At 39.0% G+C, this 27,443-nt stretch overlaps 1 protein-coding gene across 1 annotated transcript in view; it reads left to right on the top strand.

Annotated features, from left to right (window-relative positions):
• The first annotated feature begins 14,828 nt into the window (after positions 1-14,828).
• SNRK (SNF related kinase) overlaps positions 14,829-27,443 on the top strand; it is a 29,626-nt gene continuing 17,011 nt past the window's right edge. The window contains exons 1-2 of the mRNA XM_042806490.1: positions 14,829-14,927; positions 16,252-16,945. Coding sequence (XP_042662424.1) covers positions 16,357-16,945 — 589 coding nt within the window. The 5' untranslated portion in view covers positions 14,829-14,927; positions 16,252-16,356. The remainder of the gene's footprint in view (positions 14,928-16,251; positions 16,946-27,443) is intronic.

Below are 27,443 nucleotides of genomic sequence, written 5' to 3'. Positions count from 1 at the left end.
GCATCAGCCCAGAAACCTGAGTTAGCTACTCTGATGGTGGAAATGTACAGAACATTCAAATGCAAGCACTAAGGCTATTAAGAAATGTAATATCTGAATGCCCTGCATAAGCTTCAGTATAAATTGTACTCTTCTATATCTGTCCAAACGCAGCTGCTTTGTTCTGCTTTGTCAGGGAAACTGTTAATAATTTAATAATGAAAGGGAACTAATGAGGCCTATGGATTTGAGCCCCATGCTCTGATTATCCAGTGTCTAATGAAGTGTGAATTTTGACTGAAGCTTTTTCCACCCTGAGGGAGAAAAGCCACTGTCATCCATGTGGATTCTCCTGTGACTAATAAAAGGTGAGCTCACACTGCAGCTTTTGCTGTACAGGGAGTACAGGTAAGGTTACTCTCCAGTACCTAGCCCTTGTTTCATGACACTTATGAAAACATGTAATTCTGGAGATATCTACCCCTTCAATTCAGATTTAACCAATGGGTTTGGGAATTACTAGGGAGAATGGACAAACTAACAAAGGTTGGTCCAAAGTCATTATTTAAGCCTCATGCACTTTGAAACGTCCCCACGTTTCCAGTACTTTACATTTCAAACACATCTCGTTGGAGAGGTGCAAACTAATTTAAATTAAGTATTAGCCTAATTTTTGAAACAGGTGAACCATAATGATTCACCTTTTGAAAAACATATCCCTTCTCAAATACTGTAGAGTAACAATTTTGTGTTTATATACTCCATACTTTTCACAGATGGCTTACACGTTTAGTATCTTATATAAAATAATGTTGTTTCTAATGTAAGCCAGTAAGACTTCTGTAAAAACAAATATTATCTATCATTTTCTTTCTGTAGTAGACTAAGCTTGGATTTAGCAAAGAGGAATGTCATCTGGTCTGATCTGGATGCATATAAGCCATGAGCAACCTCTCAAATAGATGCATGAGGCTGTTGCTGTCACCTTCCCTAGACAAGTACGTTCAGGCTAATGACTGACAGATGGAGTGTGTTTTGCTGTGGCACAGCTACTGTGGATTAGCTATCTTGTTTTAAAACTGACAAGGAGACGAGGCACGGCACTTTTATTGTGAGGTAAACCAGGTGAGGCCAACCAAAAGCAGCAGCATGGTGCTGACCTCCCCTAGCAACCTGGCTGCAGCTTGTTTGATTTTACAGGCATGTAACTACCACATTAATTAAGTTTTCACAGCAAAAAACCTCACAAAACCAAAACAAGGCCCTGTGCTACCGAAGACAAAGCCCAATGTAAGCGACTCTATATGTGACAGGAGATTTACGTTAGCCTGTTGGAAGAACAGTATTGGTCTCACCCCAGAAGCGTGCAATCTGCTGTAAGCAGGAACAAAACCACTCAGAAAAAGGCAAACCAGCCTGTAGTGGATTCCAGCCCACTGTGACTGCCAGACTCCTTCCAGCCCTTCTTGCCAACCCTTCAGTGCTGCACATAACCTTGACCCTCATCTTCTTTTTAGCCTCACACATATTCATCTACAAAGACTCATCACATTGAGTAAGAGAGCTGTTGTATTACACAAGTGACCCAAAGTATAGTATCTCACAACGGCAGTATCACAGGTGAGAACATTCAGGGCTTTTTTCTGCAAAGGTGCCCTTTCCCACCCCCTTGTTCTCCCACATAATAAACAAACACACAAACACACTGAGCGGTTGAGTACATCAGGGCGCGATACCCTGTGTGGCAGCGCAACAGATAATGTGGTTTCTAGCAAACATAAAAAAGTCCTTTAGGCCAAAATATTTTGCAACGGGAGACTTGGTAGCACTAAACAGAAGCATCATTACAACCTTCACATGTATATGGTCTTTGTAAGATGTGCCTTCTCCAACATGCAAATGAAACTCAAACGGAAGAACAAGTAGAAATCATAGCTCTTGTTAACTAGAAAGTGGGAAACAGGATCTAGACTTAAGTTTTACAGAACAAGAAACAAGAGGCATCATCTGATTATAGTAGGGTCAGAAATCCAAGTGGTGCATGGTGCACGCTGGTGCAAACTCAGACTTGAGAAGTCAGTGATCAGGCGGGCAGCAGTGATGGGCTGGCTATTGCAATCTCTTACATCAGGAAGAAAATTAACTTTATTCCAGCTGAAACCAGGACATCCATCTTGTAAATTCAGCAATCTGTTGTGTTTTATTGGTGTCAAATTGGTGTAAGAATCAGGGCTACTGAATGGTCTAAATGATGACAAAATGAAAAAATCCTCATTCTTGTTAGGAAGCAGTGATCAGAATCAACATACACTGAAATCTTTATGTATTATTTCTCTTTTGAGACCTTAAAATACGAAATCACAAGGTCCTTTTTATTACACATGATCATACCATTTCAATTTAATAATTTCCTGAACTGTATTTTCTAGTTTAGTTTATTCACAAATGATTGGCTTCGACCTAAGAAATTTCAGGTTAGCTCAATAGCCCTTGCTGTACAGCATAATGTAAACTATTCACGAAGGAACGACATCTAAATTTTGTCAAAGCATGGGAAAAACCAAAAAGCATTTATCAAACTTTTTCTTAAAACTGGGTTTCACTGTGAGGTTTTGTATTCTTTCTCCATATATCTTGGCCATTTCTATTTGGAAAAAAAAACCAAACCCAAACCACTTTGAAAAGCTCCACTTTTAAGTCATTCCTTTCCCTGGCTATTCAAAGATTTTATTTCCTTGATCTTCGACGGAAAGTCTTGCATGATTTCTGATGCTCTGCTTTGCTCACTCACACCCCTTTGCCCGCAGGAGCCTGAATGCTTCTGTAGCACAAGCGTTCAAGGTTTTTCCCTCCCCTCCATTACATGTCCAGCCGTTTCCCTCCAAAACACCTGCCAGGCTCGTCCCCTGGCCTATTTTCTCCTACCAGCTTCAATGTCATCTTCTCCTTTTGCTGTCCCTACTCCCAGCCGACCTCCTCCTGACCCCCCTCTCTGTTCACCACAGGGGAATCCAGCGGCACAGCGTCCCACTGCCCGCGCACCATCGCTGCCTCGGCGAGCTGCCCAGGACACAAGGGGCACCACCTCTGCGCTCCCATTAACACGCGATTATTTCACTCGCGATCGGGAAACACCGGCGTGGCTGCTTCACCACGTGAAGGAGCCCTCCAGGGGGAGAGGGCCGGCGAACTCGGGCGGCACCGGGCCCCCCTCTCCTCAGTTCCTTCAACGGTTCGCCCTCCCCTCTTATTTTTTCCCATTTCCAGGGCGACCCGTCCGGGACTTTGAGGAAGCCGGAGCCCAGGGCGGGCGGGAGCGGGGAGCAAGAGCACTCCCCTCCCCGCGCTTACCGCCGGCCAACCCACCCCCCCCGTCCACCTCAACTGCCCCCCTCCCCTTTCCCTTTTCCCCTTCCCTTTCCCTTTCCTTTTCCCCTTCCCCTTCCCCATTGGCCCGCCGTGACGGCAATGGCGCGGCCTCCCCGCCGCGCAGGCGCAGCGGCGCGCGGGCTCGCGCGGGTGTCCGTTGCCCCGCCTCGCCCCCGCCTTCCCCCTCCCTCCCCTCCCCTTTCCCCCCCCCCCCCCCCCCGCTCCCCTCCCCAACGGCTCCTCCGCGAGCCGCCGCGGCCGTTGTTGTCAGTTGCGCCTCGGAGCCGCCGCAGCGGCCGGGCCCGGCGGAGCGGAGCGGTAGCCAGCCAGCCTGCCAGCCTGCCAGCCGGCCTCCCGCGGCCCAGCCGGGCTCCCCCGCCGGGGTTTATCGACACCTTTCCCTCCCTTCCCGCCGCGCTGCCCGTCCCCGCCGCCCGCTCCCCCGCAGGGCGGTCGCGGCGGGTCGCTGCCCATGCAGGGGGCGGCGCGGGGCGCGGCGGCCCGAGGAGACGCCGCCGCCGCCGCCGCTGCTGCCGCCAGTAAGTTGCCGGCGGGGTCGGGCCGGGTTCCGCTTGGGCTGGGCCGGTGAGGACGGGGCCGGCCCCGGTGGGGTGTGGTGGGTTCCCTTCCCTCCTTTCCCTTCGCCGTTCCGTTTCTCCCGCAGCCGGCCTCGCCCGCCGAGCTCCTCCCGGCCGGCCCAATGGCGGCCTCGGCCCAGGAGGCGGCGGTGGCGGGGACGTTTCCCGGCCGCCGAAGGTCGGTGTGTCGGTGCCGCCCCGGGGGCCGGGGGAGCGGGATTTGGAGGCGGGGAAGGACGGCGTGCCCCCACGCGTGGGACCGGCTCCCCGCCGCGCGGCTGACACCTGACCCCGCGCGTGGCGCTGCCCGCCCGCCCGCCCCGGCGCAGCGTACGCGCCCCGCGGGGTCACCGCGGGAAAAGTGGCACCGGGTTTGCCCCTCCCGTCGCCCTGCTGCCCTCGCCCGCTTCGCCGCCTGTTTTATGTCGCTTGCGGGTGGGGGGGGGGAAGCAAAAAAAGAAAAAAAAAAAAGCTAAACAAGCGAGGCGAAAGCCCTCCGGTCCGGTCACGGGCGCGTTTCGGGGGAATGACGGTGCATCTTGCCCCTCGGAGCCAGGTGCAAAGCCAACAGGTTTGCTCGGCGTGCAAGCTGGCGTCTTCTGTGCTCGCAGAGCTGGAGCGGGCCCCTGACAGAAGCTGGAAGCACAAGTATCCCTTGGTCTTTGTCAATACGCGTATTGCTTCTGCTGATACACTTATTGCACTGAACTTACTCTAGAAATCGGTCTGAAAAGTCCTGGATAGAGGGCTTTGTGTTTCTTCCTAGGTGGATTGTAGCACCGAGATGGTAGTCTACGAGTTAAATTTACAGGAGGTGACTTCTAAAGATGTTTGTGGTTGATGTACAGTCTTGGTAAAAGCTGAAGGACAGATATGTGTGGTTGGTTTTTGTGGTGTGTTTTTTGTTGTTGGATTTTTTTTTTTTTTTGTCTTGTTTTTAAATCAGTAGACTGAATAAAGTATCAGAGAACATCCACTAGGGAAAAAGCCTATACTGGCTTAAGAATGGCTGGCGACAAATGTGACCTATTTTCAAATTGGATATTTTTATTGGCAAGTGATGCTAGAACACCTGTGAAGGAGAAAGCTTTACATGGGATATGGAAGTATAAAAAGCTTTGGGTTTTTGCTTATGCATAGGTAGTTTCTTACTGGTCATCTTGCTTTCAAGAGCTGGTTAAGAGTAGATGTGCAAAGAAGTGGTTTCCTCAATGGTACCATTGCAGTTCCTGGAGCAGCTGAAGTGTGTTGTATGATTTACAGCCATCTAGCATGAATGAATTGCATGCAAATCTGCTTACGCCTGCCCTCTGTAGTGCAGTCACTACTTAGTCATATAGGTTGCTTTTTGGAGTTGTTTATTATGGATATATTTAGATCTTCAGGCTCTGGGGAAGGACCAGTTTAATGAATCTCAGCAAAATGAAACATATATAACAGTGTCTACAAGCAAATGTTTATTATGTTAGAATTAAGCAGTTCTTGCAAGGCATGCACCATTAGGAACTGGGTTAACGAACGGTGGGGCTTTTTTGATATCACAGAAAGTGGGAATTCGGCTGGTAGTTATTTTTGTGCTATTGCTGATCCTTAGAAAGAAGGAGTCTGAAACAAACTTACAGGAACTAACAGTCATTGCTGCATAATGCAATCAGATTTTACTTGGTGGAACATTTTGAAATGTTAACTTAAACAGATTAATACCTTCCCCTTTTACTTCTAGTGCATGAAAAAAAAAGCCAGGTTTGAGGTCTTGGCAATAAAATCTAAGGAGGAGAAAGTCCAGTTTTGTCTCACATTTTTCCTGAATAATCTAAATGACCAGAAAAGTGGTAGAATGATGGCATGATTTTTCAAGTGATTGAGAAGAGAAGCTAACCTGAATGCTGGAGTAGTGCCTGGTAGGCAAGGTATCATCTAAAACAGCATATTCATCTGGCTCTTTTAAGGGAACCTTTGTGATCCATACCTGAGGCTTCCAGCAGAAACAGGGTGACATCTTAAGTGGACTTACTGATAAACTGTGGTGTGAGTTTTTGTTCTGGTTTTGTTTGTGTTGTTTTTTTGTTTGTTTGGTTGTTTTTTTTTACATGATTGAGAAGCAAGAAATTACAGATTGGGTTTTGCATACTGAAATTTCTGTACAGGTTACTGGTGTCCCTTGAATAATATTGCTATGAGAACTAATGTTCCCATGTGGTGTGGGTGGTTGTGTTGTAGATTTATAGTCTGCTTTCTGATTATTTTAATCAAATAGCATGTTAAGATGATACTGCAGATATTCTTGTACTTGTGGTAGTCATCTTCCTTGTGTGCTGTTCTGACCAAGCTGGTCTCATCTAAGGCTCTAACTCCCTGTCTTCAATATCATATTTGCGTAATTCTTTTGCAGTCTACACATTCGGTGTATCATTGCCCTTCTTATCCCACTTGCAATTGTAATGCCAAACTAGTGCCTTTGTCTTGCTTTGTTGCCTGCCTTGCTTTCAAGGGCACAGTATCCTGGTGCAGCTAGCTTTTTTTTTTCCTCAGGATGTGTGCCTCATGAAAAAATGTACTTATTTTCTTGGATTTTGTCTGCTTTCAAAATTCCACTGAAATGCTGTTGCTGTAAAACTTCTTGATGAACTTCTGTCCCTACTTAGTAGTGTTTTCTAATTATGTATATATCTATTAAAATAGGAAACCAATGGAATGTGGTTCAGATGAGGCACACTGCCTGTTGTATATAGGGCTGAACTGCAGTTTATGATTAATAAACTGATATTAAATTGCATAAGTTTTTAACTTTAGAAACTGATGAGGTTGTGCTCATTTTCCTTGTCACACTACTTCCAAGCACTTAACTGGAATGCTACAGCTTCTGTAATAGTGTAAAGTAGCTGTTTTAATACACATAACAGTATTATGTAAGAGCTTAAGAGGATTTGAAAAACTGTATATTCAGTTACAATTCTAGGATAACTTACCCTGTCAGAGTTCTAGTACACATAAGTTGCTTAAGTCACCAATGTTAAGAACTTAATGAGGAAAAAGTGCTGTGTAGTTTTTACACTTGTGAAATATAAAACGGCGCATGTTTGCTTTCTGACAAGCTGAATCAGTTGTACAGTGATCTTCAACAGTGTTGGGACATGAATGTTGCACTGAATTTGACAGCCTGGTTTTTAATCTTTTCTTCATATATCATTCTGTGTTTTCTGCAGCAGCCTCCTATCTAGTTACTGACTGAACATAAACCAAATTTACTTGAGAGATAAGATGATAGCCTAGACTTTTACAGTCTTAGTTTATGTTTAAGCATGGTGATTTTCAGGTGTCTGCCTGTTCCTAAATAATTTAGGATGCTATAAATGAGGATAAAGTATTGACACCGAGTAACTGTAGGTTGGTGTTAATCTATTGCTTAAGGTTTAAGTAGTTTGTATCTTAGATGGAAAATGTCAGTATCTCAGAGGCAACTTAAATCAATACAGTACTTTTGTTTTATGTTACCAGATGTATTGCTAAACAAATGAATCTATCTTACATTTGAGCTCAGAGATCATTCTCAAGAAATTTAATAGAAATTATTATTACTTGTAATAGGTACTAACAGTATGTATACAACTTGCATCTGAATACTCATATTTGACCTAGTGTTTGATGCTTTCACGTCCCTTGATACAGAAGAAAAATCATGTTTGTGATTCTGAATTTATGCAACAAAGATGATGTTAGATGTTATAACAGTGGTATCTTATTAAAATGTTAAGCCACAGTAAAGTGGCCTAAGTGTTCACTGATTAACGGTGCAATGTTTAGGGCTCCTGGTAGTGGTCTTCGCTAGACTGTCTGGCATGATAAAATTATGTGGTAATGTTAATAAATAGACACTTGAAAAAGGTGAAACAATTCTGAGAATTCATGAACATGGAGTAGATGAGGTGATTCCTCTGAAAGAATCCAGATTGGTGGAATAGAAATCTGAGTTGTCTGCTTTCTGTGAAGTTCCTGCAGTAGGTTTTCTGGAAATAAAGATATACTGTCCTGTCTAAGAGATAGTGATACCATCATGAATCACAATAATGTGACTTTTATCTGATATGCGAAGTATTTCTTCATCAGTTTCATATTCCTAGGTGTTTTTTTTTTTTTGGGGGGGGGGGGGGGAGGGAGTGGGGGGAGAGGGGGAAAGAAAAAGAAAATATTTTGAGTTTTAGAATATTAAAGCCTTCAAGAGGCTACTTGATTACTGCTTATTAGGCTTGGAAAAGTGTGAGTCTGGGCTGGGGAGTCCTAACTACCAGGAGTTATCTCTGTTGTGTATAAGATGGTTGACTGGAAAGCTTGTTAGTTTCTGTGATCTTCAGACTTCTTTGATACCAGATCTTGATTGCTTAGGTTTGTGAATGTCTCTAAGATACCTGTGCTAATTTCCTGTAGCTGAGGAGAAATTTTTCTTTCAGTGGGAGCTGCAAAACATGGTCATTTCAATTGAATTTTTTTTTTTTTTAAATATCATGACATCACAGGATTTGAACGAAGTTTTAGAACTGCTTTATGGATACAAAAATAAAGTGCTAGCAAATATCACAACATTTGGAGCAAGTCCCTTTTAAATGATGTTATCACATAGTACTTTGCAGAAGATGATTTAGGGGACATGGCCATTTGGGAAGATCTGGTATTCTCTTCCTCTGCAATAATACTTTAAGAGCACCTTTAGGTCTTAAATGGTGTATTGCTAAAGCATCTGATATGTGAACAGGGTGGTGGTGTCTGTATTAATTTTTTTACTTGTTTAGCTACATACTGGACTTTAAGAGTAGGCACAAGAGGAAAACAGACAACATGAAATTAATTGCTTTTGGAGCTGTGGCTGGTGTGGGGACTTTAAATGGTCTAAAGCTATTGCCAAGTTCTCAAATCCACAGGGCAGATTGCATTTGTCTTGTGTAATACCTCCTCTTAGAAATGGAAAGTGCCTTGTGAACTACAGCGATGATCAGCATGGTTATGAAAGTATCTTGGGCTTTTAACACGTTTCACAACTAGAGGCAGTTGGAACCAATGCTGTGACTACTAATGATGGGTTTGTCATTGGATCACAGTTTGAGCATTCTTAGTACATCTGTCCTCTTAATAGCTTTGGTGTCTGGTCTGTAATCATAATCTTGCTATTACTACTATTACCTTCCTATTGCTAGGCAGTGTATACCTACTTCATTGTTGTCTGTATTTTTGTTCTCACTCACATACTTGTGAAAGAAAAAGGAAATGTACATTCCTCACTTTTAAAGCGGGGGGCCTTGAAGGACCAATTCAGATGCAGTGGCCTTTTCTACTTTTCTGTACTGAGGATGATTCTCACAAAGATATCACGTATCTAGTGGGGTTTCTACACCACAGTTCTCAAGTTTTAGTTTGCTCTTTTCTGGTGTTCTGCAAACCACTCACCACAGCTTTGCAAACCTGTGTGAAAGAGGAAAGCTTAAACTTTCCATGCTTGATGTGACTGTACTAATCTTCAAGAAAACAGGATAGTAAACAATCTGTGGGTCTAAAAGTATTTCTTGTCTAAGAAACAAATAGATTCTTTAATAGATGATATCCTGAATTGTGCATCATATTTTTTAAGTTTAGTTTTTCTCAGACATCGAAGCTGCCTCAAAGTCTTGTTCCTAGATCTCGGATCATGCAGACTCTTATAAAGTTTTCTGTTACAAATTAATATTAGTAACTTTCATTTCTTCTCAGATCTATAATGCTACCTCTCCCTCCCCCAACCTTTTGTTTATTTGTTCAGGAGCAATGTTTTATTAAGTTTATTGGCCTGCCAGATATTTCTGCTTCTGGCTGTTCACTGAATAATGGACCTTAGAGATGAAGCATTCTTGTTAGCATTTTGTTTTTACTTTTATATTCTAAGAAGAGTTAAGGCTAGGCATCAGTAGCTCTGATGCCTGCAATGCATTCTAAAATAATGAAACACTAACGTTTCCCTACAAGCTTCCCAAATGTTTAACGGCAAAATTTCATCAGCAATTGGCAGCTCATATATTTTCAGAGCAAAATTCTGCAGACTACCTAAAACTAAGGATTACAATTAAATTGTGCAGGTTAATTCTTCTTTATATGTTTGGAATATAGAACTGCTTGATAACTCTTCATCATTTAGGTGTAGACATCAGTCTGTCATCAGTGAAGGGGAAGATACGTGTTTATGCTGTGGTGCAGTCATGCAAAGTGGAAACGAAAGCATTAGATAGCGTTGTGTGTGTAAGGGCTGAGTTGTAATACCATTGCCCCTGTGTGTTATGGCTTCCTTCCCTCCCTGCGGCCCCCTTCCTCCCCCCCCCCCACCCCCCCCCAAAAAAAAAAAAAAGCTGCATCTACATGCTGCATGTTTGGCTGTAGGGCAGGTATAGATTAGTGTCCTTTCTTTGAGTACTGAGTACCTTTGAATGGTAGTTGTGAAGGCTTAGATTATAGGAAGATGGAGGAGGAAGGGCTTTGCTGGACTGTGGCACCCTGTGTTTGGAAACAAAAGGAGAATACATATTCTTGAGATCTTAAGTCTCATACTGAGTCTTGAATAATCAAGGAATATTGGATAGTATGAGGCTTAAAAAAGTTTCAAATACTCTGGAAGAATTGACTCATGACTAGTTTGCAGAGCATGTGGTATGCATTAAGTGTGTATGTTCTTCACACTTCACACTTGCAACACTTTGTACCCGTTTCTAGTGTGTTGATGCTCCCTTATATAAAGGAAAGATGATCAAAAACCATCTCGGGGAAAGCAGGTTGACACACTGGTGAAGGTGTAGCATCATCACATGTAAGTTGTGGCTCATACAGTAAGAAAGGTAGACTGTTTTTAAAGGCTTATGCATTAGTCAGTGAAGGTATCTTACAGTAGGATGACAGATAAAAATTGATAGGAAGTATTAGAAAAAATGTGAAAAATTACACTTGCACAGTTAGTATACAGAGTTGGTATTTCCTTCAGTTCACTCTCAGATTCTAATGATTTATACAAATTGCTTCTGGATCTCTGATCAGTTTGTCAAATTTTGGTTTATTGTTAGTAGGAAGATTAGCAACATAAGTCTTATTCTCAATATATAATTATGTAGTAAATAATTGGTATAGATGCTGTTATTCATCTGAGACAAAAGAGAGCAAAAGGAGAAATGGGTTGAAATTTATTTAATATATCTTGTGTATGTCTGTAATGTGTATATCTAGTGAACTAGTCATGCTAAACTCCTGTTAAGAAAAATGAAAGCATGTGCTTTTAAGAAATGATTCATTTAATCTATTTAGCTATCTGCTTTAGGGTACAATTTGTTTTATCATAGACTCTTATCTGTGTTGACTGAATCTCCATTTATTGTGAAGGGAGACAGGAATAGTTAGCTGTCTGTGGACGGATGAATCCCAGTGAAGATTACTTCAGCTTTCATGTCTGTTAGACTGATAATGCAGGGAAGTTTTTTTGCATTGGTAGTATTATAACACTTTGTTGAAATGGGACCTTGAATCTTCATTCTTCTTAAGTAAGAATCTAATACACATTAAGGTAAAGTGAACTAGGCTGGTCTTACATGTAATGGATAGTCTAATGAAGCTTTTTGGACAGGAATAATTGCTTAAAGAAAAACTGATGTCTCTGAAACAAGCTGTTTTTCTAAACAGATCTATTGGAGATCTATTCATCCATCTTTTAGAGATGGTTGAATCACTGTTAAGCTTCTTAATAGGATGCATGTGATATTACGAAACAGCTTCTGCAGACCTCCATTACAGAGGCAGTTTGCAGTATTTTGTGGGATGGGATATATGAGCTTCTATGGAAGGAAGGATCTGTTCTGAATCTATTTACTGGTAAATGTCTACATTGCATAAAATGAGTATTGGGGGCGTAGCTGAATTCTGGTATAGTTAGGAAAAACTGCATAATTAGCTACATGGATTAAATGCTGCTAATGCTTTAGTAAGCTCACCAACTAGAAAACCCAAACTCTCTGATGCTGAAGAATTAACTTATAAAAGGACTCGAGATAATGTGAATTGAAAGACAGGTAACAGGTGATAAAACTATTGCCTAAATGTTTTTCCTTAGGCTGTAGTTTGACTTGCTGGCCAGCTATGGCTGGTTGAAATTTTGATTGTTGCATACTGCAGTTTACAGCTCCTTCATTTGCTAAAAAATGTTCAAGAGGTCACATTGTAAACTGGATCACTGAAATGATCTGTCATTAAAATTAACCCTATTTTGGAGCATAATGGTATAGTTAGCTCTAAAAGTTTTAGTGAAGTAGCTAAGGAGACAACTGCAAAGAAAGGGTCATCAAAGAGGCTTCAGCTGGAAAGCTGGTACCTTGTCAAACTGCACTGTTGATCCTTAAGTGCTTTCAGAATTCTACTTTCATACTCTAGAGAGAAACTGAGAAAAAGAAACTACTTCTCTAAAAACTGTTGATATAGCAACTGTGATCCTTTAGGTAACATACTTAAATTGTAATAAAGATTTGTATCTATATGCACTATGACAGTTTTGCATCCATTTCCTACTACTGAACAATTCTTAATTTTAGTATGTTCACTTCAAACCGTGTGTGCATTTGAGATCCTTGTGCTTAGCTGTGGGAGCCTCATCTCTGAAGAGTTATTTTAAAACCACATGAAGTTAGTTGGTCTGTTATTGTGGAGACTTTATGTTAAACTGCTAATGGGACTGTGACATGAGTAAGTGTGGTTTATCTTCCATTTCTGTAAGCTTTTATCCAGTTGATTACTGTCTGATGTATTTTTCCATGGCTTAAGCATAACTGATTTTTTTCTGGAATTTTGTTGACAGGTTACTGTTTATGTGTATTCTGTCATTTAGAGATAAATCATTTGTTGAGTTTGTACAAAGATGGTTGAGAATGTGCCAAGTTAACAAAATAATTAGTATAAATCTTTCCTTACTGCTGAGTGTTGTTACTTAAATTCAGTCAAGTTACATTCTGTTACATCTGACTGGGTTTGCCTTCTCCCTTTTGATCTTCCAGGGATGGAACCGTCTTGAATCTAAGAAAGAAAAGCTAAGTCAAAATTGACTGAGGCTTTTTTTACTTTAATCTTCCTTACCTCTTCTAGTAACAAAACGTCAGTTTTGCTATGCTCTAAAAAAGGTCTGTCTTGTCTGCAGATGTTGGTTTTGAATCCAGGACTTAACAGAAAATCTCTCTTAAAGCTGTGTCTCCTCAGAGAGTAAAGGTGCTTCATGATCTGGGCCAGATTTGTAGGATGTGATGAATTCGTGTAAATCTTGAGGTTTGACTTAACAGTCAAGAAAGAAATGGTCCCTAAAAACTTGAGCACTGGAGTTTGTATTGTTGGTAACTTGAATTGCATAGAGAATGGCTGACTGTGTTTTGACACAACTTTTTTTTTTTTTTTTTTAAGTTCAAGAGTTCTGAAACTGTTAGGTAGTTTAGCATAAGGTATCAACTTTAAGATGCATTATGGATAAAACAGATTTGTAAAGAGGGGTGATGTAGTGGCAGCTAAAAAAAAAGCTGGTTTTGTAAGTTTGTGTGCTCTTTTTTTATTTTATTTTACTACTTTAACCTGGAAGCAGTGAAGAGTCTTAGGGTGTTGTGAAGACAGCAGTTTTATAAAGCGTGTTTCTGTGGGGTGTGGTGTTTTTTGTTGTTTTTTTTTTTTTTTTTTTTTAAATGCTTGCAATCCTTTTAGGATTAAGACTCTGGAGTGACAACCATATGGGGCACAGCTGATTAATATCTCCCCTACTGCTTTGTACAGGTTAAGGTTAGGTGGCTTATGTGTACGTGGACTATTTTTCATTAGCATGCATTCTGGGGGCTTGGTCAGTATGGTGGAACATTATACAACTACAATAAAGCATTCCATGACAACATTGTGAGTGCTCAATAGCAGTAAAAAAACCCAAATAAAGCAAAGCAGAAAATGTATGGAGAAAGGTAAGAAGAATGGCGAAGCCTGTGGAATAACCTCTGTAAAAGGAGTGACAGAGTAGGACTTCAACCAGATTGAACTGAAGCTAGGAAGGGAGGAAGCTAGAACTGTGAGTTGCTCGAGGCAAGGTAAATAGAGTGTGATAGTTTTTGTTTTGGAACAGACAGTGAGTGAGAAGAAGCACAAATTATCAGGAGATTAAAAACAAACAAGAGGAAGTGGTTCTTCTCAGCACATAGTTAAGCTATTAAACTGCTTGTTGCAGGATGTTCTTGATACTAAAAATTCACATGCTTTAATAAAGGACCTGCCCAGTTTCACAGGCAGGGGTGTGGTGGAAGCCATCAAGCATTATTAAACACAGAGCCACTGCTCTCTGATGTAAAGAAGTTTTTGAATCCCTTAAAGATAAGGAGAGTTTCATTATTTATTGTTACGTTTGCTTGTACTGTGTTCTTCCCTGGGCATCCTCTAATGGTTACTTACCAGGTAGGGGGGTGTTTGACATGGGTATTTGGTTTAATGTAGCATGCTGTAATCTAGTTTTGTACTTTCTGGAGTAAGAATGGGATGGTATTACATGGTTAATTAGGAGTGATAAGGAAAACTTTGTAAGATGAGCAGTATGGGATGCGTTGGGATGGGATGTGCTAACCCCAATTTTGTTACTATGGCATCTTCTAGTGACGCGGAGTGTTTTTTTGTAAGAGCATTTGAGGCATAGTGTTTAGTAGCAGAATGAAAGGGTACAGTAACACAAAACCCAATTAAATTTTTTAAAGCTTGATTATTATCTTTAAAGAAAAACAAACAAACAAAAAAAAAAACCAACAGCCCCCAATGTTTATATGATTGTTACACTTACCCTGATCCTTGTCTAAGTTATGAGGTTTCAGAAGTTGATTGATTTCATTCAAATTTTACAGGGCTGGAGGTCTCAAACTGAATTCCCACAGACTTTGTGGAAGTAGACAGCTGGATAAAGAAGAGGTTTGTACCATGGCTCCAGCTGAGAGAAGCAGTAAGGTGAGCTTGTTAAACATCAGAGAATCCTCATAGGACCCCCAACCTTGTAATTGAATCCATATGAAACCAGGTTCATTAGTTTCACTGCTTGTGAAATAACTTGTTTAGCAGGGAGTGTTTTTAATCTAATGCTTACATTTCAACTCGAGAATAAGTAATGCAAGGGGCTGTTTGTTTGCCAGCTTCCTTTTCAGAGATTTTCTTTTTGAAGTTCAGTTTTGAAACAGTGAAAATATTCTAAAGAGCTATGTTTTCTGTATTTTATTGAGTTGGCAATAAGCCATCTAATTTTCATATTTCTAGCTACTTTGCACTCAAAGTGGGAGAAATCGTTAGCTTTTTGCTAGCTACAGATTTTTATTTAAGCCTCAATCTAAGTTAAAGATGCAGGAAAAGTTTTTGGGAGGTTTTGTGTGTGAAAAAAATGGCAGTGGGACATAAGGCCTTCAAAACCAAGTTTGAATATGAATGTTTTATAAGTTGGATCTTGTTTGCTCAAATACCAAATTAACTGGTAAGAAGGAGTTCAGCACAAATAAACTGAACTCTTGAGTTCTCTCCCCTTCCTTCCCACTCTTCTTCCCCTTCTCCTGACTCATTCCCAGGACTGCTGAACATATGCAGCCTACATGCAAACTTCTTATCACCAGTTTTTATAACTCCAGTCAAAATATTTAACAAGACATTTTATTTAGCACTAAGAGTACATCCAACCCAAATGTTTCATTTCAGCCTGTAAAGCTTTGTTCATTTGTTGTAATTACAGTATTGACTGATAATGCTCAAACTAATTAGAGTAACAAAATTAAGTTTTGTATGTCAGTCTGAGCTTTGCTAAACAGGAAGCTGTTAAAAGGGAGAAGGTAAAAGTCCAAAGTCATGCCATCAGAACTTTGTATTAAAGCTGTTTCATGCTGCAACATGAAGAAATATGCAAAAAATAAGATAAATCAAGCATGTTCCTCTCATTATTCCGTGCTGCCCAGCTGATGTCTAATGTAGTTAGCTTTGCCAATTCTAATAGTCCTTACAACACTGACTTCAGGTGTTGCTTGCAAGGTTTCTAACTCAAGAACATGAACACCACAGATTTTCAGAGAAATCTTAGTTATTGTGCTGTTGAGATTCACTTTCTTGAAGCATATTGATAATGTGATTTCAGAAATCTGTTGGTTAGTATAGTGTGGCTTATCAAACCCTTTGCAAAAACCCCTGAAGAATTTCATAAGTAATATGTAATAATGTGCCAATGTAACTCTAGGAGAATTACAAGGTAATAATTTTATTTTTATACAAATATATAATCTTGTCTCTTTATTTTTAGGTATGTTTGTCAGTGACAATGGACTACTTATTTGCATCAGATACTCTTATATGAAAAGACCACGTATCCAAAGAGCTTAAATATTATTCCATCTTCTGAAACAGAATGGCAGGCTTCAAACGAGGATATGATGGAAAAATTGCAGGATTGTATGACTTGGATAAAACTTTGGGCAGAGGCCATTTTGCTGTGGTCAAACTTGCTCGGCATGTCTTTACAGGTGAAAAAGTAGCAGTGAAAGTAATCGACAAGACCAAACTGGACACTCTAGCCACTGGACATCTTTTTCAAGAAGTTAGATGCATGAAACTAGTGCAGCATCCCAATATAGTACGGCTCTATGAAGTGATTGACACCCAGACTAAGCTCTATCTTATCTTAGAGCTAGGTGACGGAGGAGATATGTTTGATTACATCATGAAACATGAAGAAGGTCTGAATGAGGATCTGGCAAAAAAATATTTTGCTCAAATAGTTCATGCTATATCCTACTGCCATAAACTGCATGTAGTTCATAGAGACTTAAAACCAGAGAATGTTGTATTCTTTGAAAAACAAGGACTTGTGAAACTGACTGATTTTGGCTTCAGCAACAAATTTCAGCCTGGAAAGAAGCTCACCACAAGCTGTGGATCTCTTGCGTATTCTGCTCCTGAAATTTTGCTTGGGGATGAATATGATGCACCAGCAGTCGGTATGTCCTCTTTGAATTCAACCGGTAATCTAAACTTAAGTACTGTGATGTTGTACCACTCTGTTTTCTGTTTCAACATAATGCCATATGTGGAAGCCAGCTAATTGGCAAGCAGTAGTATTATAACCTGGATGAGTTATGGATGAATTAATGCTGGAGCAGCTCTGTTTGAAGAAGATACTCAAACATTCTCAAAAATGCTTAAAAGTTCTTTTTATATGAATTCATGCAATTGTATACGTTTTTAATTGTTTCCTATTAATAATGTGAATGCAATGTATAGATTTGTACTTGCTTTGTTAGAGGACCCGTCGGCTTTTCAGGAAAGTGCCCTTTTTTAATTTGTTTTTAATATCACCCTCCCTTCAGAAAACCCCAGTTGCCACTCAGTGATTTTATTGACTCGGGTTAGCCATGTAAGAATGACATTGTGAGCCCCGGCTGCTTACATGCTCTTCTGCAAGGTGGTAACAATCCATCTTTAGCAAGTACTAACTTGGCTATCAAAGGAGACAGGAAATAAAGGAAGGCTTTAACTCCCTCTTCCCCTTCTCTGCCCTTTGCTTGTCTGAGAACTGAAAGTAGGGGATGAGTTCCCAGTTGCTTCTGATTGTTTAAAACGTAAGAGAAATAGTAATGTGCAAACTAGTCTTCATGTTTCTAGCTGGAGTGTGCTAGGCAGGCTACTACAGATAATTCTCTGTGAGGTCTACTGCACGTGCTATTAGAAGTAACTTAGAGGGTTTTTTTAAAATAGCTGTAAATGTTGATAGAGTCACTGAATAATATCCTGTAGTCATACAGATTGCTTGTATCTGTTAGTTAAGGTAGAGCTTGCTTCTCTAACAAGTTTAGGTACATATAATTCTAAATGGTGCTTCAAAGATTGCTTATTGTAGTCAACATGTCTTGTAGTCAACATGTTCCTGTGTGCCCGGTGTCTGATACTTTTACTGTTTTAACATGCGTTAGGACTCGCTACATGGTTGTGTGTGCTACAGTTATAGTAGTGGCTGTTTTTTGCTAACTTACCTGAGGTAAGCAATCAGCTAGTTTTGTATGCTGACAAGGTATTCCTGCACATGATTGAACTAAAATTCTTGCATTATTTTTAGCCAGTAGATCTTACGGTCTTTGCTTAAACATTTGAATGCCACTTCATAGCTTCTAATTTTGAATAGGTATTTTACTGTGGGATTTCTGGACTTGAAAGTACTTTCTCAAGTGTGCTATAATTAGGAATTTTAGCTGTCTATGCTATTTGTGGTTTTGCAAATACATGCTGATGCTACAGTGATGCTTGACAAAATGCTTTCTATTTAGAGTCAAATGTTTTAGATGAGTTGGTTCTGATTTTGTTAGTGGCAAACTAGAGATGCTAACTCCTGAGTTCTTTTGTGTTCTGTGTTTTGTTTTTTTTTTTTTTTTTATTATTTTGAAGAATTTCCTGAAGCATGAGTGTAACTGATTGCAGTGGCCTCCAAAACTAGATGGAAAAGTGCATTTGTTAAATATATTCTATACAGTGCCTTCTGTGAAATATTTATTGAAAAAATGGAGTAGCAGTCAAATTTTGAAGTAACAGCAAACAATGAAGTTTTGATATCACTGCCTAACTGAAGATGCTTGGAAGAAAGGTGTATGGGGATTTAAGGGTGGGAGTGGTGGGTGGACATGAGGAGTATTATGACCAGATGGTTCAAATTGAGTTACGTAGTTAACAAAGTGCACAGAGGACCTCTTAATGATAAATGTAAGAATGGTGGCATCACATAAAACGTTTCTTAGAGGACTTTGTAAGCAATTAAGTAGGTAAGCTTCTGAATAGTACTAGAAGAAAATGGTTGATTGGGTTCACAGAAGAGTCTGGCTAATACAGAATGGATTGATGTGAACAGTAGAAAAACTAGAAAAAATTAATTTCTTCTAGCTGATGTTTAAGGATGCTAATTAAATTAGTTAAATTCCATTTCTGAGAATATTTAAATACACATCAGTGGTTTAGTTTTTGCTTACTTATTCCCTAGTATACTGTCTCAGTTACTGGATACTAGAACTTCTCCTATTTGACAGATTGCAGTGCTTGTATTCTAACTTTTTTTAGTAGCACAGTTTTCATTGCTTTGTAATGCAATACAAAATCTCTAAAGTACTGTCAGTACAATAGCTACAGAATAACATACCAAAATTTACTACAAGTTGCCAATAAGATAATGACCTTGAAGAGTCTGGATTTTCCATTTCTAACTGTGGGTAAAAAGGTCAGATAAGACTATGTAAGGTTTCTAAATATGACTAAGTTGTGTATCTTAAATGCAAAGACTGTGAAAAAATTTAAAAATATTAGAGACTTCATTTAGGGGAAGGAGGGCTTTAAAGGTATCTTAGATATTCTTTTAAGATTCTACATTTAGGAAATTTATCACTAATCCTATAATTACAAAACTGAGAAATCAGTTTGTGCAAGCCTTTTTTAACCTTTCAATATAAACTTTCATGCGAAGATGAGGTCATACTTGTAGACAAGAAGTATGTATAGATTCAGAAGTAGACATTTTCAAAAGAAGAGAAATTACATCAGTTATACTTTGATGCTAGTAATGTGCAAGGTGTATATATAACCTGAAATAGTGGTGAAGTGCTGTGAACTCACTCATCTGTTGGCTGAATAGGGCTATTAATATTGCAATAATAAAGACTGACAGTGGCAAAGATTTTTTTTTTTTGCCAGTTAGGAAGAAATTACATTATAGCTGAACCAGTCTAAAAGTTAGTTGCCTGTGAGAAAGGAGGTCATGCTTTCTCCAGTGCAGCTACATAGAGCTGCCCCTTTGTGAGCATCTGACCACATGAAAACCAATTCAATTTACAAAAATGCCAAATTAAAAAGGATTGCCCTGCTTATACTCTGTGCATGTTCAGGTACACTTGCATTCATTATAATATTTAAAAAAACCCCACACCTGATTTCATTTGTGGAAGATTATTTGCACAAAATATTACAAGAAAGTGATCGATGTATATGCTGGGCTTTTTGGCCAAAGACCTTTGCCACAAACATGGCTTTTCTGGTGTCTTATGAATAATATTAGAATGAGTATATAAAGGAAAAGACTTTTACATTTTCTTGCTACAAAGAGCTGAAATATTCAGGGCAAGTCTTTTATAAGTTATATGCTTAATAAATATCATGAAATAGCTTGCTTTGTGAAAACGTAACTGTTTCAGCTAGTTAAGGGATTAATCTCCCCTTTGTGATGCTACTTAAAAGTTTTCACACTTGAGAAGAGACTAGTTAATTTAGATCTCTCGTTTCCTTTTGTGTTTAAGGCTGTAGTTAAAATGATGCAAGAGGAATATTAGGCAATGATCATATGTTCCCAGGGCTTTTTAAAAAGCTGAGTGAGTTAGATAATGAGAAGTTCAGTTGCTTGTAGCTTCCCATGTTTTTTTCACACTTAATTAAAATTTGTTCTAGTCTGAGGAAAGGGAGAGGAGTGTTGTTGCACATGGTTCATTACGTAAATCAGATGGATGTATTTTAGGTCAGGGTGAGTTCTGTCTAGAGCAGAGGTGTAATCCAGCAAACTCCAGCAGTATTCAAAAGAGGGATAGCTACAGATGAGAAGGAATAAAGCGTGCTTCTGGTAATGGTTTTCCTTTTGCTCTATCAGCATCAACAGAGATTGGATCGCTAAATAAATAAAAATCACCTCTTTCTTGGGTGATAAAGTTTAATTACAGTTTTTCAGATTATTTTATTGTTTCAGAGGAGAGCAAGTTCTATTTTAACTACTTGTCATCTCTACAAAGTATTAAGTGCTCTGTAGGCTACAGTAATTCTGGAAGACATTGACACTCTTGATGGTTTTTATTATTGTAGTTGCTTATTCTGTAAGTGATTTTGTAGCTGCATGGAAACGTCTGCGGATCCTTCTGGGGATGAGAAATGGTCAAATTCAGATTGTAAGATTTGGATTGTCCAGCTCATTTGAGCACAGGTCTTTAGAACGGTCCTGTAATACACAAATAATATTGTAGGTACTCTCACAATTATTTTAGCATTGCAGTCTGTTGTCCCAGCAACACCAAGAGAACGGGGGCAAGATGTTCCTCATAAGACATGACTAACAAGAATATTATGGTTACTGTAGCTTAGTGCTATCCAACTGATAGTTTGTAGTCCAAATCCAACTTGCTGCTGCCTTGGAAGCTGCAGAGGCAAACCGCTTGGGTAACACCCATTGCTTTAGTAGTTAGATGCTGGCTTTCTTGCACAGTTCAGACCTGGATATCTTCTGCCAATATGGTACAATAATAATGAATATATGTATTCATTATCTAATCATACATTTTTGATTATTAAAGGAAACAAAGCATTTATCATATTTACCTTCCGTTTTCCTGAGATGATGATACTGCTTTTAGACCCACTTTGTCTCTGTTGGCATTATCCCAAATTTTTTTTTTTTTTTTTTTTTTTTTGCATCAGGCATTTGCAAGGGCTTCTTACTTGCATATGGTGTTGCTGGAGTGTGTTTGGTCTTTCAAAGCTTCAGCCATGTTTACCTGGTGCTGGAGCATAGCTAAAGTAGCCCCAATGACCCCGTCTGGCCTGTGTGGAGCTAGTTTTGATGTTTCTGCATGTGTATAATGCTTTAATCACAAACTGAGCGACTAATGTAAGCATAATGACCAGTGGGTATGTACAGTAACCTTTTACACTATAAAAATGCTGAATAGTAAGATTTGATAGACTTGGGAAAAAAAAAAAGTGGTAAAATATTTGCAAACCATATAATGGTATTGAATCATTTAGCATACCTGACAGCATTTTGGAGTTTCAGTATGCTCAAAATCAGATTATAGCCAATTTGACAGGAGTGAAAAGCAATAAGTCCTACAAAAGCTTTTCACTCACTGTTTTGTTTTGAAAATCTCCCTTTTTAATGTTGTATTGCAACACTTTAGAAGAGTCATAGTTCGATATAGAAAGAGCTTGAAGCTGTAAGGGTGAAGAAAGCTGAAAGTGTAACACTTGGCTGCTTCCAGCATAAGAGGGTCTTCCCCTTCCATTTTCCATCAGTGCAGAGCTACCGCTTCTCATGTGCTGCGTTCTGTTGCATGATTGACCACTTGGTAAACTGATTTTACCAGCTAACTTGACTGGAAATTGTGATTTTTTTTTTTTTTTTTTTTTTTCTGCAGGCTTAATTTGTGCCAGGTTAGCAGGGCTGTTGGTTCCCTTTGCATTGAGTGGCAGAGCTGGTGGGAAGGAGGTGAAGGGAGCATGCGGCTGGGTCTGGAGTTCTGGGGGAGGGTGGTGGGACCTGCCCCTCATGTGTGTTAGCTGGTTTAGGTTAGCTCAACTGGGGCTAGCTCACTTATCTTCACCTTCCATGCGAGAGAAACTCATCTGATTGAAATTCATCAAGTATCATTGCCAGTGCATTTTTAGAAGAATTGTGTGCCCTACTTTTCACCTTCAAATGTTTTTTTGAAGCAGAACAGAAGGAATTGATGCGAATACCTTGTGTATTGCTGTACTGCTCTCCTCCTGTGCACTTGTTAGTAGCCACACTTCTCTGCCTTCTCCCTGCTGTGCTGTGTATCTCACACTGCTGGAAAAACTAAGTCAAATTTGAAAAATTATCAGAACACAGCTTTTTATACTTTTTAGAAGGGGCAAGTGCAAGGAATTGGTTGTAGAATACTTTTAGAAAGTGTCAGTCATGACGATATTCATGTCATGTTAGCAAAGATTTTATTTTTTATGTTCTGTGGCAATTTGTATGCAGGTAGTAAAATTTATTTTTAATGAAAGGGGAGTCTGATATTTATGTAGTATGCTATCCTTTGATTTTTGCCTTTTCTCCCTCAATCTGATTAGTTTATTGACAAGAAAATACTTGTAATGCATCAAATTGAGGATGCTGTGCTACAGGTCTTGGAGCCTTGTGTTCAGAAGTGAAGTTATGATGTGATGGGACTATAATGAAGGGTGGAAATCTGTGATCCTGATGACTTCTCAGTAAATCTGTGCCGGCTAATATTTATGATATATAATTTATGTTCTATTCTGGATCACTTTATGCAAAATTTCTAATGCATTCACCAGTAAACTGCTGCATGAAGCAAAGAATAATTTATCCAAGTAAAACTACAGAGAGGAAGCTGTCAAGATAGTCTTCAGTTACAGTTTAGCTGATATATTAGTAACTTAAGTATATCGTTGTTTCTTAGTCATCTCGCTGTGTTAATGCGAAAACTGTTTTCATAATATTTCAAACTACTGTTGTGGAGCAAGATTTCATTATGATAAATACAGCCAGGCAGTTTCATTTCGTGTATCTTGCAAGCAAATACTCAGATTACTTATGTTCAGCCCATGGCGAATTTGGCAGCCCACATCTGGTGGGATCTAAAGCAACGGTGTACTGCTTAGTTATAAACCGGATGCTCAAGCTTTGCGTTCATGTGTAAAGCTGTACTAAGATGTTCATTTTTATAAATAAAGTACAAATTACACATTGTACAGCTAAACCCTTAGAAAAAGATAGTCTATCATAAGATATGAAGGATTTCTTAGATACCAGGAGCAAATTGACTTTAGTATTTATATACAAAAACCCCTCCATAACATTGCAGTGAAACATGTACATAAGTTATATGTGCTGTATAGACTTTGATATGTCCAGTGATTTTGAGAACATGTCTTATAAAAACTTCCTTCTACTTAACTAATTAATATTGATTTTTGTCCTGGCTAATTATTCTCTGGAGTAGTAGTATTGAAATTCACACAGAAAATGTTGGCTTTGTTTGTGTTTTTAATGTAGATTCAGTAACTTCTGAAATGTGGCTAGGCAACAGAAGCCAAAGGAGAAAGAATGCATTTCTAAATGCAGAATTGAGGAGTTGGAGTAAAACGGGCTATTTTGGAATAAAGGCAGTGGCATGTGTTCAGTAAGACCTTTCAGTGGTGGTGGTTTTTGTTAAAATATCCATACTGAAAATTGAGATGTAGTAGTTACTAAAAAATACAACTGTTTGTATTTTAATAGTTTTATCCAACCAGCAAAACCCATGCTATTGTCTTCAGGGAAAAATAAGTACTTGTTGCCAGATTGAGTGAAAATAAGAATCACTTCCAAATATAGGACTAGTTACTGATGATCATGTCTTAGTCAAATAAAATAACATATATGGAACAGACTGTTTCATCAGACAGATAAGCTAATTATGAAAATAATTTGCTAAATGCCATTTGCTATTTATGCTCTTTTTTGGAAGGATTGGAGAAGGGAAAGATTTCTCCTAATTCTCTACGTGTTCTAATAGTAATTTGAATTGGATTTGTAGTGCTTTAGAACAACGAGAAAACCCAGTTCTGCCAGTTAATTTTGAAAATGTTAGCATTGGTTGCAGATGATCTCTTCCTCGGCCTTCTGCAAGGAAAAAATCAATTCCACTTTACAAAGAAAAAAAAAAAATAGCTGAATTAACAGACGATGGTGCCTCTGAAAATTAGAGAGGTCAGTACACAAGTTTATTCAAGACCTTTTTCATTAGAAGTTGAGGAATGGAAGAACAGTTCAATCAGCCAAAAATTGAGTATCTATGAAAGTAATCTTTGTTTTTTACCCATCCTCTTCAAATTTTACAACTGGTCCAGTTTGAGCATCTTCCAGATTTGCCAGTAGTCTTTGCACATGGGAGTATAAAAACACTTGTGTTACACAGAAATGCTGAAATCATTACCACAATTATGGTGTCATGCTACTGACTTTTTATACAAGGGTTGCAAATTTTTAAAGCTTTTTAGCTCATACATGTGTGGAAATACTTTTATTGTTCTCCCTTTGAAGCACAAGTGTATTAATATAACAGGCACCATTCAGACAATTCAGTAGTATGATACCACCTTTTATCCTTTTAAACTGTAGTATGTAATTTTTCATCACTATTTCTAATAGTCTCATTTTCTGCAGTGTTTGACTTGTCATGGGAATTTTTACTCTTAAAACTGTGTTTTGGTTCTTCAATTATGTGAAGCTATGCTATAAATATGAACGTTCATTCTGTTTTCCATACCCTATGCTGTGAATAGGATCTTAAATGTCAACTTGTAACAAGCATGCTTACCACTGTTACCCTCCTGAGTTATCAGCCTGTACCTACACCTGAGCCCAGTGAAGCTTCTACCCCTAAATTCCAATCCAAATAAAGGAGTTCATGATGGGGGTTTGTGTCTGAGTTCAAAACAGCAGTCTTCAGATATTGCCCAGTTACTGCCTAGCCCTGAAAATGCCCAGAGCGCAGAGATGCTCATGCTCTTGACATTAGATTTTCCTATTTAACTCTGCCTACAAGAGCTTGATATTGAAGTGCTGATATGTCGAGTCTCTTTGAAGGCTTGTATTCAACAGGTTTCTATGAATCGGGCTTTCTTCCACAAATCTGCTCTGAAGAGATTGTAGCAGCAGTGGTGATGACACTCTCTTTAATGTCTTAAGATAGCGGTTAGAATAATTGCCCGTGATGCTGGGAATTGGGGTCCATTTCCATCCTTCATTTATCCATAGTCTGATACCTCTGCAGTGGCAAAATAAACATATAAACATTTCTGTCATCTCCATAAAAGTTTTGTTTTGTTTTGTTTTGGTGGTGGTTGTTTTTTTTTTTGGTTTTTTTTTTTTTGGTGTGTTTTTTTGTGTTTTTTTTTGTTTGTTTTTTTTTTTTTTTAATTTTTTTTGTTTTTTGTTTGTTTTTTTTTTTTACTTAAGTGACTTCTAGTAGAAGGTAACTATAATGTTCAGTAGTTATAGTAAACATTGCAATGACAAATGTATAAAACCTGAATAAACTTACTCAATATTACAAATAGCTTCTAAAGAAGCAGACTTTCTGTACAAAGATCAGTCTTGTCAACTCAGCAATATATACTGTGTAAACTGTTAAGCAGTTCTACATTTCAGTTAGGAGGGGAAAAAAAAATCTTTTTCCCATCAAGGTCTGAAATAAATAGCTTAACTAAGCAGACTCAGTTGACATTATGTAGTTAAATGTGAATGTGTCTATTCCAAAATGAGTATGGATTTTTAGCTGCTTAAAATCACAAATTCACATAGCATATATAAAGTGTGACAAGTGTTTGATTTCTGAGGAATGGGAGAAATTTGGGCAAATCTTAAGTTATAAGAATCCCCTGTGTCACAAAGTGTCCCTTTCTGAAATCCATAGTGCTGCTTTTAGGAGTAAATTGGGAACTTTAAAAAGCAATAAGTGGCTAAAGAAATGGTGAAGCCCAGCTTAGTGGTTGAGCAGATGAATGTGGATATCCTTTGTTCAGTGTCCAAACTTGAACATAAGAGCAGTTTGACTCTCCTGTGTTGGAGACAGGCGCAGCATACACAGCTAATGACGTAGTTTGGTTTCTATGGCAGTGACTTCATGTTATGTAAGGAAGTTGCGTATACACAGCTCTGGTTGTCATGGTTCTGGGAATCCTGCTTGAGCAGTCCTTTCCTGATCAACACTGTTTAATGGCTTTAAAAAACAATAAAGTACTCTCTACTGCAGGGAGCTACTAGTGCTTTTCAAAGTCCTAATCTCTCATTTTCTTCTTGTAATAGCAATGGCAGTTTCAAGTTACTGGCACACAATTTAAAGGCTAATCTGCATCTTGAGGTCTTCACTGTGCTTTTGAAAGAGACCTTGATTTTGGCCACTGCAGTACACAAGTGTGCCTTCATTCACCAAGTATTACAGGTTATGAGCATGCCAAATGCATGCAGCACGTGCAGCCTAAATTCTCCTCTTCCACCAGTTTTCTGAAGAGAGCAAATTAGATGACTTTTGGAGGGGAGAAGTAAGCAGTTTCCATAAAGCATTCAACTGCTTTTTACTAAGAGTAGTAAAAAACTTGAAATTATAAAAAATAAATTATTGTTTAAATCTGCTCTTCTAAAGGTGGGTGTCCATAACCCTTCTCTTCCCTGTGTTCTTTCAGTTAGGAGTCTCAGATCTGGAATTGGCACTGGCTCCTGAGTTCTGAGCTGTGATAAGGGAATACAGCTGAAAATGTATGCTGACTTGCTGGCCAGAGTCAAGGAGTTTTACTTAGAAGACCTGCTCCTTTATCTGGTTAACATATCCATTAATAAATGTATTACAATATCTAAAAGTTTTGACGAAAAACTGAATTTTATTTGATCATTAACGTAACACCATCACTAATGTATTCTTAAAATGATATGCCAGGGGTGTGAGGGTGGAGGAGAGGCAGATCTCTGCAGAGCTCTTTACTGTATATACTGTGTGTTAAACCAAATTTGCGTTGAACTGAAGGTGAGATTACTTTTTTTAAATGGCTCAGCCCATTTAACAGGTCTCAAAAAAGCAGTCTTGCTCTGCATTCAAATCCTGCCCATATAGTTCCACATGCTCCTTTGTGTCTTTTTTTTTTTTTTTTTTTTTAACTCTGGCACTTGTGCAA

The sequence above is a fragment of the Tyto alba genome, unplaced genomic scaffold, assembly GCF_018691265.1.
Source record: "Tyto alba isolate M040663 unplaced genomic scaffold, T.alba_DEE_v4.0 Super-Scaffold_46, whole genome shotgun sequence".
Classification (NCBI taxonomy): domain Eukaryota; kingdom Metazoa; phylum Chordata; class Aves; order Strigiformes; family Tytonidae; genus Tyto; species Tyto alba.
This window is presented reverse-complemented; position numbering and strand designations above follow the sequence as displayed.